Below are 18,991 nucleotides of genomic sequence, written 5' to 3'. Positions count from 1 at the left end.
GTCCTGACTGGGATCGAACCCAGGACTTTGCACGCCAAACTGACACTCTATCCAATGAGCCAACAGGCCAGGGCCCTGTGTTGCATTCTGAGTAATTTCATCGTAGCTGCCTTAGTTTACAAATTTTGTCTAGCTATGTCAAGTTTGCTATTTAAGCCATTCATTAGAGTTTCTGATTTCACAGAGAATATATTTGATTTCTAGAAGTTATATTTGATTCTCTTTTTAGATGTCTTCTTTTTTTTAAGCAGATTTTTGTTAATCCTTTCAGATTACAGGTTCAATCCTCAGTCAGGGCACACGTGGGAAGCAACCTATAAATACACAGCTAAGTGGGATTACAAGTGAATAGTTCCCTTTCCCCTCCCCTCTCTTTCTCCCTTCCTTTCTCTTTCTCTCTAAAAATCAATCAGTAAATAAAATTGAGTCCTGGATGGATAGCTTGGTTGGTTGGAGCATCTTGGTTGTTCTGGAAGCACATGTTGCCAGTTTGATCCCTGGTCAGGGCACATACAGGAACAGCTCAATGTTCGATCTCTCTCTTAAACAAACTAACATATTGGGTACCTATTATATGCCAGGCACTGTTCTAGGAAGTGAAGATTATATTCTGATATTTCTTGCTATTATTTTTATCAAAATAAGATTCACTATTTTGTTAGCGAGAGAGAGAAAGGGAGATGAGAAGCATCAACTCGTAATTGTGGTGCTTTAGTTGTTCATTGATTGCTTCTTATATGTGCCTTAACAGGGATGGGGGCTCCAGCCTAGCCAGTGACCCCTTGCTCAAAGAAACCACCTTTGGGCTCAGTCTAGTGATGCCACGCTCAAGCTGGCTACCTGTGGGTTTCGACTTGGGACCTCAGCATCCCAGGTCAATGCTGTATCCATTGTGCTGCCACCAGTCAGGCTTAGCCATTTTAAAGTGTACAATTCTGTGATTTTTAGTGTTGTGCAGCCATTACCACTAATTCTAGAGTGTTTTCATCACCCCAGAAAGAAGCCACATACCCATTAAGTATTTATTCTGCATTCCTTTCTTCCTCCAGTCCCTAGAAATATCATTAATCTACTTGTGTCTTTATGGATTTTCTGTTCTGGACATCTTACATTAGTGGACTCGTGTATTAGGTGTCCTGTAGTGCCTGGCTGCTTTACTTAGCATAATACTTTTTAGGGTCATTCATGTTGCCTGACCAGTGGTGGTGCAGTGGATAGAGCATTGACCTGTGATGCTGAGGTCCCAAGTTCGAAACCCCGAGGTCATTGGCTTGTGTGTGAGAGCAACATGTCCCATGGTCGCTGGCTTGAGCCCATGGTCACTACTTTGAACAAGGAGTCACTAGTTCAGCTGAAGCCCCCCTGGTCAAGTCATGTATGAGAAGCAATCAATAAACAATTGAAGTGCCACAACTATGAGTTGATGCTTCTCATCTCTCTCCCTAAAAAAAAAAAAGGGTCACCCATGTTGTAGCATGTTATCAGCACTTCATTCCTTTTTATGGCTGGCTCATATTTCATTGAATGGATAATGACACATTTTGTTTATTCATCAGTTGTTTTCATGTTTTGGCTATTACAAATATTACTGCTCTGAACATTTGTATACCAGTTTTTGTGTGAACATGTTTTCAATTATGCCAGTTGTTTTGTTTATTTCTTTGACCTTTTCATACCTATTGTTTTATACATTACATCCGATCATTCCAATTTGAATCCCTTGGGTGTTTGACTCTGTAGTTTCTGTTGAATCTTACTTAGAGTAGCTTATTTTATCTAAACTAAGGTTGGTCATTTAAAATTGTGAGTTTAGCATGACCAGTGGTGGCACAGTGGATAGAGCGTCAACCTGGGACACTGAGGTCCCAGCTTCGAAATCCTGAGGTCGCTTTTCTGAACATGGGGTCGTTGACTTGAACATGGAATCATTGAAATGATCCCGTGGTTACTGACTTGAGCCCAAAGGTCACTGGCTTGAGCAAGGGTGTCACTGGCTTGACTAGAGCAGCCTCCCACCCCCAGTCAAGGCACATATTAGAAAGCAATCAGTGAACAACTAAAGGTGCCGCAACTATGAGTTGATATTTCTCACCTCTCTCCCTTTCTGTCTCAAGCAAAAAAAAAAAAAAAAAAAAGAAAAAGATTGTGAGCTTAATATTTTACATTTTATTACATTTTTGTAACATTATTGAAAAGTCAAAATAGTAAAATCAAGTAATAAAAATCCACAGATCTGGTTAATGCTATTTTCTGAAGGGGAAGGAAACAGTAAGGTGTAGTAAATAGAGGCAGCGGGAGTGTGGAGTTCACAGGTGTTTGTTTCCTTTCCTAGAGGGCTAAAACTGTGTATTTGAGCTAAAACCACAGGTATTACTTCTGAGGCCTCTGTCTGAGTGTTTTGGGGTTTTGATTCCCTTAGAATTTAGGCTCTTTCGAGGACACTAAGCCAGTGTGGTATTTTACAAACCTAGTATTTGGAGTGGATAAAAAGTTAAAAGAATCTCATTGTTTTTCCTTAATGACCACAAAACATGAAAGTCTTATTTGTGTTTTCCAACTTTCTGTTTTGACAACCAGGAGTTGGGAAAAATGTTAAAAGGGATATGATATATAAAACATTTTAGAAGATTTTGAGTCTGAAACATTTTCAGGTACATTGTCCTCTTTTTGACTGTTCAAATGATGTTTTAAATATAAATTGGTAACAGTCACTTTTGACCTTTTTTTTTAATTCAGTGAGAGGAGGGGAGGCAGAGACAGACTCCCTCACATGCACCCCAACCGAGATCCACCCGGCAAGCCCGCTAGGGGGCAATGCTCTGCCCATCTGGGGTGTTGCTCCATATCTCAGCAACCAAGCTCTTCTTAGTGCCTAAGGCAGAGGCCATGCAGCCGTCCTCAGTGCCCAGGGCCAACTTGCTCCAATCAAGCCATGGCTGCTGAAAGGGAAGAGAGAGAGAAGCGAGAGAGGGAGGGATGGAGAAGCAGATGGGTGCTTCTCCTCTGTGCCCTGACCGGAAATTGAACCTGGAACATCTACATGCTGGGCCAACATTCTACCACTGAGCCAACTGGCCAGGGACACTTTTTGATCTTTAAGTTATTGGTTCTTACACAAACTTTGTTTATTGGAATTATTATTATATTATTATTTTAAGTGAGAGGAGGGAAGATAGACTCCCATATGCACCCTGACTGGGATCCACCTGGCGACCCCTTTCTGGAGCCAATACTCGAACCAGTCTAGCCATTGTCTGCAAGAGGGGAAAAGAAGTAGGTGGTTGCTTCTCATGAGTGCCCTGACCATAGATCGAACCTGGGACGTCCGCATACCGAGCTGACACTCTATCCACTGAGCCAACTGGCCAGGCCTGTTGGAATTTTTTAATAGGAATTTATAGCACAAGTTTATTTCACAACCCAGATAGCCTTTTGTGTTCGACTGCTATGCTCAGTTCTTCCTTTATTTACCCTTTCATTAATCAAAAGAAATGCTGTGAACTATTGCAGTAGGAGCCTCTTAACTGAGTTTTAGTTATTACATTATTTCTTTCTCCTTTGTCACAGTGCTGTTAAGATTTTTATGAGGTTTTCTTTAGGGGAACATTCTATTTCAGTTCAAAAGGTATACTCTCCTGTGCATTCCTGGCTAACCTGGCATTCTTGTCTTTTTATAGTCTAGCCCAGTATCTTTCTTTGTAGACTTGTCTTATACATTTGTCCTAGTCTGTACTTAACATTTTGCCCTTTATAAGTGCTCTAATGCCTGCAAACAGTCTATCATATTATATATAACTCAGTCTTTGCTTATGATGTTTCTCTATTAAAATTTCCTTTCCACAACGTCAGGCTCTTGGCCAATGTACCCATTCTTCAAAATTCACCTCCAGTACACGTTCAATATCTTTTGTGATCATAAATGAACTGTGTTTTTTCTCTTCATGTTGCTTTGTAAAAAGTTTTGAGAATTTATATCTTATCTAATTATTGATATTTCCTGTGTTACTCTGTACAACTAATTATAAATTATTCATGATCAAATATCTTGTGTTGCTTATTTTTGAAGTTATCTCTGGCAAGGCAGATTGCTTTACATGTGAAAGATGTTCATTAACTATGTGAAGAATTAAGATTTTAGCAACACATTTCATTTGAGATTAGCCTGAACTTTTTTTTTAAGATTTTATTTATTGATTTTACAGAGTGGAGGGTGGTGGTATCAATTTATTATTTTTTTTATTTTAGTTGATCATTGATTGATTGATTGTTGCTTGTGTCTTGACCAGGCAAGCCCAGGATTTCAAATGGGTGACCTCAGCATTCCAAGTCAATGCTTTATACACAGTGCCACCACAGGTCAGGCATAGCCTGAATCCTTAAAGGCAGCGTTTGTGTCATACTTGTTTTATATTTCCAACATCCAGCACACTGCCTTCACAATTAACATGTCTGTTGAATTGCTGAGGAAAATATATGAAGTCTTTAGTTTGGTCTTTGTGCTTTAGCTTCAAGGAAAAATTAACAAGTTGGTTTCACAATAAATTGGGGGAGTTTTCTCTTTTAAATTGTGAAAACTAAGGAATTTTTTATTTTATTAGAATTCTGTTAATCAGCAGAGTTGGAAAAGAGTTTTTAACAAATAGTAATATTTTTCTTAAAGATGATCAAGAATTTTTTTTAATAGCAGAAACTGCTATGTCTGCCTATGATTAGTAATAATAAGCAGATTCAACTTCTCTCTTCTAAAAATGCAGGTTCTTGTTAAACCTTTGGGAGATCGAGGATACCTTTTTCTTCTCTCTCCTTATCAAATGGTTTCTCCATATGGTAGGTAATCTCTTTAATTTTTATAATTCTTTTTAAATTTTTTAGTTAAAACACATTGAGGAATGGAACAGAGGCAGAGGCAGGATCAAAAGGACCAGAGGGAAAGTGGAAAAGAAGATGGGATCAGAGAAGGGAAAGAGATTAATGAAATTATATATACGTAACACAGCGTTATAGAGAACAGGACAGCAAATCCTGGAGGGATGGGAGGAAGGTGTTGGGGGGGAGGGGACAAAGGGAAGGCTGGGGGGAACATGAGGGTGGGGGGATATATTCGATGGGACACTTGAATCTATGTAAACACAATAAATTAAAATCATAAATAAAAAAAACCAAAAACACATTGCTAATTCTTTTGGCTTCTGTTTTTGTTTAGAACATCAAACTGCTAAGTCTCGAGTCCTGAATGCTTTGTTTCTATTTCAAGAATCTAGAAGCATATTTACCTGTAAGTTCTCTATCTAAATACAGTTTTATAGATATCTATCTATCTACATTGAAAATTTACTGATAACTCCTTAAGCATTTTATCTTTCTTACATCATGTTTTGGGAAATACTGGAGATATTAAGAGCTATTAACAGTATAAAACACAAATTATATGATGATTTTTTTTTTTTTTTTTTTACTATGAAACATTATTTGGGTTTTAATCAGTGTTTTCACTAAATTAATGTTGATTGTAATTGTTATACAATAGCTTTTGGGTTTTTTTTATTATAGTATAATTATTTTTTAACTTAGTTCATTTTTACATTCAAATTTTAGCAACTATAAATATAGTACTTCGTGTGCTGGGTTGAAAAAAATTCAAAATTACTAAGAATTTTTGACACAGATGGTAGATAAAATTTACTATTCACCATTTCTTAAGAACGAATTTTAATGCTATATTAAAGGAAAGTGTCCTAATGGATTTTATTGTTAGATTGAAAATGAGGTTCTCAATTCTAGCACTCAGTACTTGCATATCTCCTTATATGGATAGAGAATTTATGTAAAGTTGTTATAAAAGGAAGGAATGCCGTTTTTATCCTTTGTAAGACTATCTTGCTAGGAGCCTCAGATCTTGCCCTTCTTCTTTATTTCTCCATTTATTTTGTTTGCCGTAAGTTAAAAGGCTTAGGAATAGTAGAAAGTGATATCATCAATGAGTGGGTATTTTTCCCTTTAAAAACCTGTTTTATAATTTCCTTTGTTTTAGTTTCTCATTGGCTTATTTTAGTCCCCTGGACTTAGAAATATGTGATTCATGTATTTCTATGTTACATTATATATTAGGGCAAATTCTAGTTTGGTTTTCACTGTTGTAAGAATTTTGTTACATTTCTTTGACAATATGTAGATCTGTATTTGATTAGTTTCTTGATTGCTAACATGGTTATTTTTTTTTACAGCACAGAAAGGATCAACCAATGTAGCACCACAGGAGAGACATGAGAGCATGCCAGATATATTAAAAATAACTCAATTTTTACAATTTTCTTTGATTCGGTGTCGAAAGGAATTCAAAAATATAAATACTGTCAATTTTCATTGTGGTGTTGAAAAGTATGTAAGTGAATTTTTTAAGCGAGGTTTTGGTTCAGGTAAACGAGAGTTTTTTATGTTTCCATATGATTCACGATTAGATGATAAAAAATTCTTATATCCAGCTCCAAAAAATAAATCCCATATTGATGATTGTTTGCATACCTATATTTTTCGGCCTGAAATGTATCAGTTACCTATTTGTAAGTTAAAAGAACTATTTGAAGACAATAGAAAGCTTCAACAACTCAGTCAACTTTCAGATTATGAAGGCCATGAAGAAATGAATGGTACAAAAAAGAAATTTGGAAAACGAAATAACTCAAGGGGTGAGACTATTAAATCTGGCAAGCAAAAGTCATCTCACTCTTTGGATTATGATAAGGATAGATTCAAAGAATTGATTAATTTGATTCAGTGTAGGAAAAAAAATGTGGGTGGGGACTCAGACTCAGAAGATATGAGAAGCAAAACTGTCTTGAAGAGGAAGCTTGAAGATCTACCTGAAAATATGAGAAAGCTCGCCAAAACCAGCAATTTATCTGAAAATTGCCATCTGTATGAAGGTAATATATCAGATTGCTTTTATGGAGTATAAAAAACAACCAAAAATATAGTAAAGTAGTTTTGTCCTTTCTTATAGTATGGAGGTCTACAAATAACCTGAAAGCCAATCTAACCTGTTTTTTGTTTTTGTAAAGAAAGTTGTACTGGAATACAGCCATGCCTGTTTATTTATGTGTATATATAGCTACTTTCACACTATAATGGCCGAGTTGGGACAAAGACTCTATGGCCCTAAAGCATTTACTGTCTGGCCCTTCACAGAAAATATTTGGCAACTCCTGCCCTAGCACATCAGATTTCTGAATTGTGTAGCTTAGGCTAATGTGAGGAAATAAAATATGCTCAGCTTTTATCCTACTAATTGGACCTGCTGTCCCTTTATACTCCTTTTGTTTTTATAATCAGAAAAGAACAACATAGCATATTGGGGGGTTGCTTAATGAAAGAAAGCTTCTGAGCTTTAAAATAAAAACTTTTAGACACATGTACACAATTTTCCACCCCAGGAGTCCAGTAATACGTTTGCCTTTTTCTTGTTTTCTTTGCTTTTATTTTAGTTAACATAAAAAGAAATGGAAGGCCTTTCTTTTAAATTGGGGTCAGTATTACAAATAAAATACTTTTTAATCTAGATTTTTAAGATTTGTTGGTTTTTTGTGGGGTTTTTTTTGTATTTTTCTGAAGTGAGAAGCAGGGAGGGAGAGAGACAGACTCCCACATTGTGCCTGACCAGGATCCACTCAGCATAACCACTATGGGGTGACGCTCTGCCCATCTGGGGCAATGGTCCTTTACATCGGGAGCCATTCTAACGCCCGAGGCAGAGTCCAGTGCCCAGGCCAACTTTGCTCCAATGGAGCCTCAGCTGTGGGAGGGGAAGAGAGAGAGAGAAAGGAGAGGGGGAAGTGTGGAGAAGCAGGTGGGCACTCCTCCTGTGTGCCCTGGCCAGGAATCGAACTCGGGACTTCCACAAGCTGGGCTGACGCTCTACGACTGAGCCAACTGGCCAGGGCCTAGATTTTTAAGATTTTGACCCTGTTAGTCCATAGCATGAAACATGTTTCTTTACATTCAGGGACTTTTGATGTAATGATCTACATTTTGTGCCATTGCTGTTGTCCTTAATTAGATCTTAAATAACATGTGGCTGGCAAATGGCTGCCATATTAGATAGTGCAGGAAGTTTAAATTAATAAATATGAAACAAAAATTTATTTCCTTTGTTATACCACCTATACCACTGTATTGAGCAGCACAGATAGAGAACACGTGTATCATTGCAGAAAGTTTTATTTGACAGTGCTATTTTCAGTAACTTTTCAGGGATTTTTCTTTACTTTTTTTCCCCAACATTTTCATCTTTGTGTTCTTACCACTTGGGTAGCCTTGCTGGCTTCTATCACTTCAGTATCATTTTACCAATATTGCTGTGCTAATCTGCTATTAATCTCAGTTTCTGTATTCATTTTCAAGGCTTTGTTATAGAATGGCCATGTCTAGCCTTAGTAGCTAGATTTCCCATTCTTCCTTCACATGCTTCTTGGTGAAGGCTCATGTCTCTCAGCATATGTCATGATTAATTCCTTACCTCTCTTTTTTCTTAAAGCATCTTTAATTTCTCTCAAGCTTCATATCTTTGTAGTTCATATCCCCCAGAAGAGATTTCTGGCTGTTCTGATCCTTGAGCTTATGCCAGATTTCTGTTGTTTAGTGAACCAGATGACTTTTTCAGATTCATACTGTTGACATGGGTCTTGAGAATTATGGACTTACTATATGCTAGGTGTTTCACATGTATGGACTTATTTAGTTCTTGAATGCTAGACATTATTGTACTTATTTTACAGATGAAAAAATCATCTCGGAGAAGTTAAATAACTTTATCTAAAGCTAGTAGTTTATAAATCATGATTGAACTCAGTTCTGACAGACTCCAAAGCATTGTTCCTAAATTTGGCTGTATTTTCTAGCACTGAAAATCAGGTTTATCAATAATTAAAATGAGGCCTGACCTGTGGTGGTGCAGTAGATAAAGCGTCGACCTGGAACGCTGATGTCACCAGTTCAAAACCCTGCACTTGTCAAGGCACATGTGGGAATTGATGCTTCCTGCTCCTCCCCCCTTTCTCACTCTTTCTCTATCTCTCCTCTCTGAAATGAATAAATTTAAAAAATTTTTAAAAATAAAATGATAGGGGCCTGACCAGGCGGTGGCGCAGTGGATAGAGCGTCGGACTGGGATGCGGAAGTACCCAGGTTCGAGACTCCGAGGTCCCGCGCGGGCTCATCTGGCTTGAGCAAAGAGCTTGCCAGCTTGGACCCAAGGTCGCTGGCTCCAGCAAGGGGTTACTCGGTCTGCTGAAGGCCCACGGTCAAGGCACATGTGAGAAAGCAATCAATGAACAACTAAGAAGTCGCAACGCACAACGAGAAACTGATGATTGATGCTTCTCATCTCTCTCTGTTCCTGTCTGTCTGTCCCTGTCTATCTCTGCCTCTGTAAAAAAAAAATAAATAAATAAAAAAAATAAAATGATAGGGAAGCCATGCTAATTATAATAGACCAAAGAAGAAATGGAGTGGGGGCAAAGGGGTCAATAAATTAAACTAGAACTACTATGAACAGATTTGCATTTCTACGGGCTTCTCTTTTTTATAGTCATTTTTGCACACTACTTTTGATTTCTGAAAGTAGAGATTTTTTTTTTTTTTTTTCATTTTTTCTGAAGCTGGAAATGGGGAGAGACAGTCAGACAGACTCCCGCATGCGCCTGACCGGGATCCACCCGGCACGCCCACCAGGGGCGACGCTCTGCCCACCAGGGGGCGATAATCTGCCCATCCTGGGCGTCGCCATGTTGCGACCAGAGCCACTCTAGCGCCTGGGGCAGAGGCCACAGAGCCATCCCCAGCGCCCGGGCCATCTTTGCTCCATTGGAGCCTTGGCTGCGGGAGGGGAAGAGAGAGACAGAGAGGAAAGCGCGGCGGAGGGGTGGAGAAGCAAATGGGCGCTTCTCCTGTGTGCCCTGGCCGGGAATCGAACCTGGGTCCTCCGCACGTGAAAGTAGAGATTTAAAGGTTGTATTCTAACTTCTAAAATACTCTGATACTGATTTAATGGGGAATCTGCTTTTTTTTTTTCCCATTGATTTGAGACATGGTGAGAAGAGCAAGCTGGGTGGAAGGGAGAGAGAAGAAGAGAAACATAAACTCATTGTTCCACTTAGTTGTTCCGTTTGGTTTTGCACTCATTGATTGCTTCTCATATGTACCCTGACCAGGGATTGAACCTGTGACTTTGTGTGCCAGGATGATGCTTTAACTTCTGAGACACCCAGCCAGGGCTGAACCTACTCATTTTATAAGAGGCACTCTCCTATCCTCCCTACCCCCTTTAACATCAACTTTTTTGAGATTGATTATGCAGTGTGCCCATTTTAAGTGCACTGGTTTGGGAGTTTTGAAGCTACGTTACCGCCACTCCAAAATGTAAACATTATTATGTCCATAAGTTGCTTTGTACTCATTTGTAGCTAATCACATCCACTACTAATCTGGTTTCTGTCTCTATTGATTAGTTCTGCCTGCTCTATCATATGTGTAATTTAGAATCATACCATTTGTACTCTGTTCCTTTATGTTTTGTTTTTGCTGTGGTACCTACCTAAATTGGAAATCCTGATAGCTACCCAGATATTACCCTCCTTCAGGATTAAAACACATGACTTTTTGAATGTCTACATCCTTTACAAGCTTTTATTTTTATTTATTTGTTTACTTTTAGTGACAGGGAGAGAAAGAGTGAGAGAGAGGGATAGAAAGTGACAGGCAGACAGGAAGGGAGAGAGATGAGAAGCATCAGCTTGTAGTTGCAGTAGTTTAGTTGTTCATTGATTGCTTTCTCATACATGCCTTGACCTGGAGGCTCCAGCTGAGTCATTGAACCCTTGCTCAGGCCAGTGACTTTTGGGCTCAAGCCAGCGACCATGTCTATGATTCCACACTCATGCTGGCTGGCTATCCTGCACTCAAGCCGGATGAGCCCATGCTTAGGCTGGTGACTTTGGGGTTTCGAACCTGTGTCCTCAGTATCCCAGGTTGACGCTCTATCCACTGCGCCACTGCCTAGTCAGGCTGCAAGTTTTAAAATATATTGTGGAGATTACCTAGATATATGCCTGCTTTGAACCATGTCTTAGTATATTTCCTTTACAGTGCTTTCTGTCCTTAGGGGCAAGGTTAGTGATTTCTTCAGGATGGTGTTATATCTCTAAATTCCAAGCTTTGTTATGAAGTTCAGTAATCTAATCAGTTGAGATAAGGCATAGATGATAAGAATGTCAGACAGTATCTTAAGAATAAATCGTAATAACTATAAAGGAGATAGAATTCAAATTGTCATATGTTCTTTTTCTTTTTAGTAGATTTTAATGTAATCTGCATATCTTCTCAATATTTTGCAAAATAACAGATATTTTATCTGTTGTCAAGCACCTGGTTGAATTTGGGATTTTGGTGGTAGATTTTAAGGTAATGATTAAAGTTATAAATATATATATATATATAATCATCAGTGTTACCAACTTGATGTTTGAGCTCATTTCTCCTTTAATAGGTTTTTTAAATTGTGTAAATAAATTCTCATTTAATGGGAATTTTGACTTGTGTGCAAAGGTTCAGAACCAGTCATACTTATAAAGTAAGTGATAGATGTCCATGTAAAATCTAAGCCAGTGGTGTGATTGAGTTCCTGCCCATAAATGTTTTATGATAAGTTTTAGTTATATTTGATGTTTAAATTTTTATGCTAGCCTTCCAAACTCAACTTTAAGAGATGACTTCTTTCTTTTCCCTTCAGAGTCTCCAAAGCCTGCCGGACATGATGCTGATTTGAGACAGCAACAGCAGGACACCTCTAACTCTAGCGTTGCTGACATCCATAGGCTGTTTAATTGGCTATCAGAAACACTAGCAAATGCACGCCATTCTGATGCATCCTTGACAGACACAGTCAACAAGGCCTTAGGATTGAGCAGTGATGATGCCTATGAAGAGCTGAGGCAAAAGCATGAATATGAATTGAACTCTGACCTGGATAAGAAAAAATATGAGCAGCCTACTTGTGCAAAAATTGAAAATGCACATTTTAGGGGTACTCGGAGCCCATTGTCAGAAGCTGATTCATCATCTGTAAAGTATTCTGTTGATCTTTCTACCAGTGAAGTAGGCACTGACCATAAACTACATTTGAAGGAAGTAAGCATATATCTTTTGTTTGCTTTTGTGAATGTATGTGTAAAAGAGGGGATGTGCTTCAATGAGTTTTTTTTCTTTTAAAAAGAAATAAAATACGCATTTCAGCAAAAGCTTCCAGGATAGTATTTCTTCTTCTTTTTTTTTCTTTTTTTTTGCAGGAGAGAGGGACAATTAGGGACAGACAGGAAGGGAGAAAGATGAGAAAGAAGCATCAATTCTTTATTGTGGCACCTTATTTGTTCATTTATTGTTATCTCATATGTTCCTTGGACTGGAGGCTCCAGCAGAGCAAGTGACCCCTTGCTCAAGGCAGTGACCTTGGGCTTTAAGCCAGTAACCTTTGGGCTCAAGCCAGCAACCATGGGGTCATGTCTATGATCCCATGCTCAAGCCAGCGACCTTGTAATTAAGCTGGTGAGCCTGCGCTCAAGCTGCTGAGTCTGTGCTCAAGCTGCTGAACCCACGCTTGGGCCAAGGACCTCAAAGTTTCGAACTTGGGTCCTGTATGTCCCAGGCTGATGTGCTATCCACTGCCCCACCTCCTGGTCATGCTCCAGGATAGTATTTCTAAGTTACTCCTTTTTACAAAGAGATAAATATAGAAGTAATTGTTTTTCTTCCTGCTTAATAGGTTTATGATTTACCCGTTGTGATAAAATTAAGGCTAGACAATCTGTTTTTAAGAAATGGCTTATTGGGAGTTAATTTGCCCACTTGTTATCATTTCATAATAAGATTGAATTCTCAAAACACTGGCTTTCTGCTGGAAGTTTCATAACCCACAGGTGAAGGAGATAAGGTGACTAATGTCTGTAATACTGTTAGAAACAAGGTTAGGTATGTGCTTTGTATTTCTCATATAAATAGGAATGGAAAGTGCTTGGCCTTTAGAATTACCACTGAAGTGACACTCAGTCTTGTTTGACAGGGTGTCCTGTTTGTTTATGATATGTTTAGAGTACTGATCTGGGTAGCTGAGAAGTAGCTTTCTTTATCTTCCACCAAGAAGTGACTGCAATACCAGGATGGCAGTGTGTTCCTAAGGGCTTATTTTGTATTTACTCTTTCTTTTATTTTCTCTTCCCTGCCTTTGAATAAAAGTTATATGCATGTCCCCAGGTTTTGTCCATGTAGTTTTTGAATATTTACTTTAGGGGGAGGATGATGGCAGGAGGCTCACTGGGGAAGGCATGTAAAGTAGGCACTGTTCTCAGTGCTTTACGTTATTAACATTTTCTAACATATTTAATGATCTAATTTGGGTTGATGGGTGCATAGGCCAAACCCAGCCCACTGCCTGTGTTTGTAATTAAAGTTTTATTGGAATCCAGGCATGCCCATTTGCTTAGGTATTGCTGATGGCTCCTTTTACACTACAGCGACAGAGCTGAATATCTGAGTATGTGGCTCGCAAATCCTAAAATACTTGGTGCTTTACCAAAAAAGATTATTGGCCTCTGCGTTAAATCAATGTCAAATTATGTTTTGAAGGAAAATATTATGATTTGAGGATTGTGTGTTACAACTCTGCCATGTTGATTTTATTTATTTTTTTTTTTCCATTTTTCTGAAGCTGGAAACAGGGAGAGACAGTCAGACAGACTCCCGCATGCGCCCGACTGGGATCCACCCGGCACGCCCACCAGGGGCGACGCTCTGCCCACCAGGGGGCGATGCTCTGCCCATCCTGGGCGTCGCCATGTTGCGACCAGAGCCACTCTGGCGCCTGGGGCAGAGGCCACAGAGCCATCCCCAGCGCCCGGGCCATCTTTGCTCCATTGGAGCCTTGGCTGCGGGAGGGGAAGAGAGAGACAGAGAGGAAAGCGCGGCGGAGGGGTGGAGAAGCAAATGGGCGCTTCTCCTGTGTGCCCTGGCCGGGAATCGAACCTGGGTCCTCCGCACGCTAGGCCGACGCTCTACCGCTGAGCCAACCGGCCAGGGCGATTTTACTAAGTTTTAATGTTTAGATTGAAGCTTGTGAATCTGCTGTGAAAAAAAAATAGTTGTTTGTTCTTGACATTAAAAATTAACTGAAAAGAAAGCTGTTGACTATGTCCTCTAATTTTTAGGATAAAAATTTAATCAGCATGAATAATTTTGAAGATTGTAGTTTATGTCCCACTGTTCCCAATGAACATGGATTCCATAAACAGTCCAAGTCAAATAATATTGAAGAGACTGAAATACATTGGAAACTGATTCCAATTACAGGTAAGAACAAGTGTCCTGGAAATTAGGTTTGCTTGGTTTTAGGGACCAGTTTCCTGAAGGGTTTCATCTTTTCTGGAGTCCACTCTGGGGTCAATAGGTGCTTTGTCTTACTTGACTCTGACATCTTTAGTGGCTTATTTTGAACGGTAATAATGTTCACATTGAGTGTTGCTGTTTTTGCTCAGCTTCAGCAACTATTTGCAAAAAACCCTAAAAATCAGAATTTAAAACATTCACTATGGATTTTAGCATGCAAACTTCCCAATGAAAATTGTTGGCAGAAATTTGAGATTCTAATGAGGTGTGGTGGCCACAGAGATGAAATGATGGTTTTTGGACAGCCAGTAAATACTATCTGCTTAAGTTATAAGCTTTATTATAACAAGCATCTAAGAAGTGGTCATATTGAAGCTCACTTATTTGGAAGAAATTTGATTGCTTAATATTGGATTATCTTAGAGAAATTGGATTATGTGGAGAATGTCCTGAAATGATCAAATGCAAACGTCCTAGAAAAATTATTGAACCATGGGGTTAGAATAGTTAGCAATTTTGAAAGATCATTTTTTTAGTATTTGATTTCTCTGTGTAAATACATATATACACACTTTTAATATTTTAAGTTCTTATTCATCTTTGTTAGCTAAGCATTTTTGGAAAGATTTCTAAGGCACATCTTTTTCATTTCTAGACCTTTATTTAACCTTTAAAAAGAAAAAACAACTTTTTCCTAAAAAAGTAGACTTGTGACCTAGAAGCTATTGAGACCTCTGAGGTGAAGAATTTCCAAAACTGATGAGTTTCCATGGTCTTCAGCACCATTCTCTACTTAGTATCTTATCAGAGAGGGAAAAAGGCCTAGATGTGATAGTGTAGAGCAGGGGTCGGGAACCTATAGCTCGTGAGCCAGATGTGGCTCTTTTGATGGTTGCATCTGGCTCGCAGACAAATCTTTAATAATAAAAAAAACAACATTAAAAATATAAAACATTCTCATGTATTATAATCTATTCATTTCCTACCGCTTATGTTCATGGTCCCGGGTGGCTGGAGCCAATCACAGCTGTCCTCCAGGACAACACCAAATTTTTATTGGATAACATGTAACGTACACCGGTTGTTGTATGGCTCTCACAGAATTACATTTTAAATATGTGGCGTTCATGGCTCTCTCAGCCAAAAGTTGCCCGGACCCCTGGTGTAGAGAATCTGGTTTTCCCTCAGGAGCTGTAGATGTCAGCTTGAGTTTGGAGAAATAGAATAAGGAAGTAATTAGTACAAGATGATTATCCTAACCATTCCTTATTTAAATACCTTCATAGTTGATGTTCAGAGCCATTTGAAGGCACAACATCTAGGTGTTGATATCACCTGAATAGAAAGGGAAGCAACTTCCCATTTCTGAATGACCCTTAGGATTATTTTAGGCAAAAGAAGGAATACTTGGATTTGTTAGCATTTGGGTTGTCTGAAAGGTGTTTAAATAGGTATCACCAATATCTAAAGAGTCTACCAATCTAATGGATGCTTTCCATCAGGAGGGAATGCAAGAAGTCCAGAAGACCAGCTGGGGAAACGTGAGAAAGAAACACCAGGTGAGAAGGCTTGCTTTTCTTTTGCTCCCACTGTGCCCTTCAGAATTTGTACTTGCCCTTCTGGCCTTCTATCAGTAGGGCATCAGTTTAAGTTCTGTTACAGAAAATTTGGATAATATATTTGTATTTTATATCATTAAGTAATTGATATAAAATATTCTTATATAAAGAATGTATTAAAAGAGTCACTGTGTATTCATAGAGATTATGTTTTCTTTGCCTACTGTCAGTTCTGTCTGATATGATAACTTGGGGAGACCAGAATATTTTTCTTAATCTATTTCTATAGGATATTCTAGATATTCTATGTGAAGTAGTCTTCAAGTTTCTCTTAAATTTAAAGAAATACTTGAAGATGAGGCCATTTACCTTTTAGGTACATTATTCCTAATCTTGAATTTTTTTTTTACCCAATTCTACTTCTAATTGTAATGCTAATTTCTTCAGATTATGTAAATCAGAGACTAGGAAACATTTATAGCTCCTAATGATTAGCTAGGTGCAGTGGGTGCCTGATGGAGAGTCTTTTGTCTGAGCTTAGTCAGTTCAGCATCCCTGCATGGTCCTAGACATTGTTTTCTCGCTTAGAGTTTGGTGGTGAGCCATTTGTTAATCTTACTCTTTCAGAAATCTTTTGGGGTTTTTTGTTTGTTTTTAAGGGAAAACTATAAATGACTTGAATTTTAGTAGGTCTTTACAGTTATCCTTCTCTTTTAGAAATTAAAAAGACTTAAAGATTTTCTTGAAAAAGCTATTGTCTCCTAGGAAAGGATGAATTTTTAAAGCAAGGAGCAGTGGTGTAGAGAAAAGTGCACAAATCTCTAATGTACAGCTTAAAGAATTCTTACATATGTACACATTTATGGGACACCAACCAAATCCACGTGTAGAACATTCCCAGCACCCAAGGTTTCTTCTGCATCTTGCTAGTCAGTAATCTCCCTACCTCTGATAGTAGCCACTGAATCTGCTTTTTTCACCATAGATCACTTTTACCTGTTTTTGAGTTTAAGATAAATGGAACCTACATGTCCTCTTGTTTTTGGATCTTTCACTCAACATTACGTCTCGGATTCACCTGTGTTTTGCAGCTATCAGTAATTCTTTCTCATTATGAGCAGCAGATATCTTGTTTATATTTCAAAATGCTCCATCAACATTTAGAGTCCTCCTATTTGTCCTACCATTTTCATATTTTGTGATTGAAAGTACAGATATTTGAATGATGTTGCCTTTAGAAAACTCATCACTCCTTTTCGTGTAAAAGTACTCCAGTGCTTGAATGGCAGTAGAAAACATGCATTATGGATATCGACATGTATTTCTTGTAAATCATTTATCATTGAAGACATTTTTTAAATAATAAAGTCAGTCTACTAATAAAAATCGTAGTGAAATTTGTGCAAAATAATTAGTGATCATGTGCATTTTAAAAATGGATTTAGTTTAGTTTTTTATTATAAAGAGTTCCTCAGGTGGATTTAAGTTATATTCCATCTTTTAAAAATTTCTTTTATTCATAGCACTTCAGGAATAAGTTTACTGGTCTGAACTATACCTAAAAAATTGGGGAGCAAGTATTTCATTTAAAATAATAAATGACTCAGAAGTTTTTAAATTACAGGTGGCCATCCTCAACCCAGTTGTTTTGAGATACAATTTAAAATATTTTTTATTGGCCCTGGCCGGTTGGCTCAGCGGTAGAGCGTCGGCCTAGCGTGCGAGGGACCTGAGTTCGATTCCCAGCCAGGGCACATAGGAGAAGCGCCCATTTGCTTCTCCACCCCCCCCTCCTTCCTCTCTGTCTCTCTCTTCCCCTCCCGCAGCCGGGGCTCCATTGGAGCAAAGATGGCTCAGGCGCTGGGGATGGCTCCTTGGCCTCTGCCCCAGGCGCTAGAGTGGCTCTGGTCACGGCAGAGCAACGCCCCAGAGGGGCAGAGCATCACCCCCTGGTGGGCAGAGCATTGCCCCTGGTGGGCGTGCTGGGTGGATCCCGGTCGGGCACATGCGGGAGTCTGTCTGACTGTCTCTCCCCATTTCCAGCTGCAGAAAAATAAATAAATAAATAAATAAAAATAAAATAAAATATTTTTTATTTAAACAAGTCAGACATTTGACATGGTACATAATTCAAGAAGTACAAAAATACTTCAAAAAGTAAGTCTTCTGCTCTTAGCCCAAACGTTTTATATGTGTACTAAACCCCATATTGAAATTTAAGAAGAGTATTCAGTATTCCTGAATTATTTTATGGAACTTTACTTTTATGATTTATCAGTTCATACACTTGTAATTTTTACCATGGTGGATATTCTGCTCCCCTTCTCTTCCACCTATAGACCTGCTGTGGTCTTCTGCTGACTGGTACCTCTGCGGTACTTAATGGTTACAGTGGTTCATGGTAACCACTGGGGCTGGTAGAGAAGTGTCACAAGCTGACTGCTGCTGAGGCTAAACATTTAGAAAGTGTGAGTGTGGGGAAAATCAAAACAATTTTGTGGAAAAGCAGGCATGTTGCTATAGCTGGGCGAATAGGAAATCTACAATATCTTTAAAGTACTGTAGTTTTAAAAACTAGTACCTGGACTTTCTGATTTAGAGGTACCACTTCATATACCAGAATAGCAATTTGTGATGGAATGTTGATATAAGAAAAATTACTAATTTTTTAAAGGGTAAGATTGTGTAATATTGATCTAGGCAAAGATCACAAATTTTAAGCATATTTTCCCCCTTTTTTGTTTTTTTTTATTTTTTTATTTATTTTTATTTACTTTTTTTTACAGAGACAGAGAGAGAGTCAGTGAGAGGGATAGACAGGGACAGACAGACAGGAACAGAGATGAAAAGCATCAATCATTAGTTTTTCGTTGCGCATTGCGACACTTTAGTTGTTCATTGATTGCTTTCTCATGTGTGCCTTGTCCGTAGGGCTACAGCAGACTGAGTAACCCCTTACTCAAGCCAACGACCTTGGGTCCAAGCTGGTGAGCTTTTGCTCTAAC

At 38.6% G+C, this 18,991-nt stretch overlaps 1 protein-coding gene across 4 annotated transcripts in view; it reads left to right on the top strand.

Moving 5' to 3' along the window:
- The window catches only part of TASOR (transcription activation suppressor), a 72,161-nt gene that overhangs the window by 39,411 nt on the left and 13,759 nt on the right, over positions 1-18,991 (top strand). For all 4 annotated transcript variants that reach the window (XM_066246121.1, XM_066246120.1, XM_066246123.1 and 1 more), the window contains exons 12-17: positions 4,755-4,827; positions 5,204-5,275; positions 6,225-6,923; positions 11,783-12,180; positions 14,250-14,391; positions 15,930-15,986. In XM_066246121.1, coding sequence (XP_066102218.1) covers positions 4,755-4,827; positions 5,204-5,275; positions 6,225-6,923; positions 11,783-12,180; positions 14,250-14,391; positions 15,930-15,986 — 1,441 coding nt within the window. The remainder of the gene's footprint in view (positions 1-4,754; positions 4,828-5,203; positions 5,276-6,224; positions 6,924-11,782; positions 12,181-14,249; positions 14,392-15,929; positions 15,987-18,991) is intronic.

The sequence above is a fragment of the Saccopteryx bilineata genome, chromosome 10 (genome assembly GCF_036850765.1).
Source record: "Saccopteryx bilineata isolate mSacBil1 chromosome 10, mSacBil1_pri_phased_curated, whole genome shotgun sequence".
Lineage (NCBI taxonomy): Eukaryota > Metazoa > Chordata > Mammalia > Chiroptera > Emballonuridae > Saccopteryx > Saccopteryx bilineata.
Note: the sequence above shows the minus strand (reverse complement) of the source record. Positions and strands in the feature narration are given on the sequence as shown.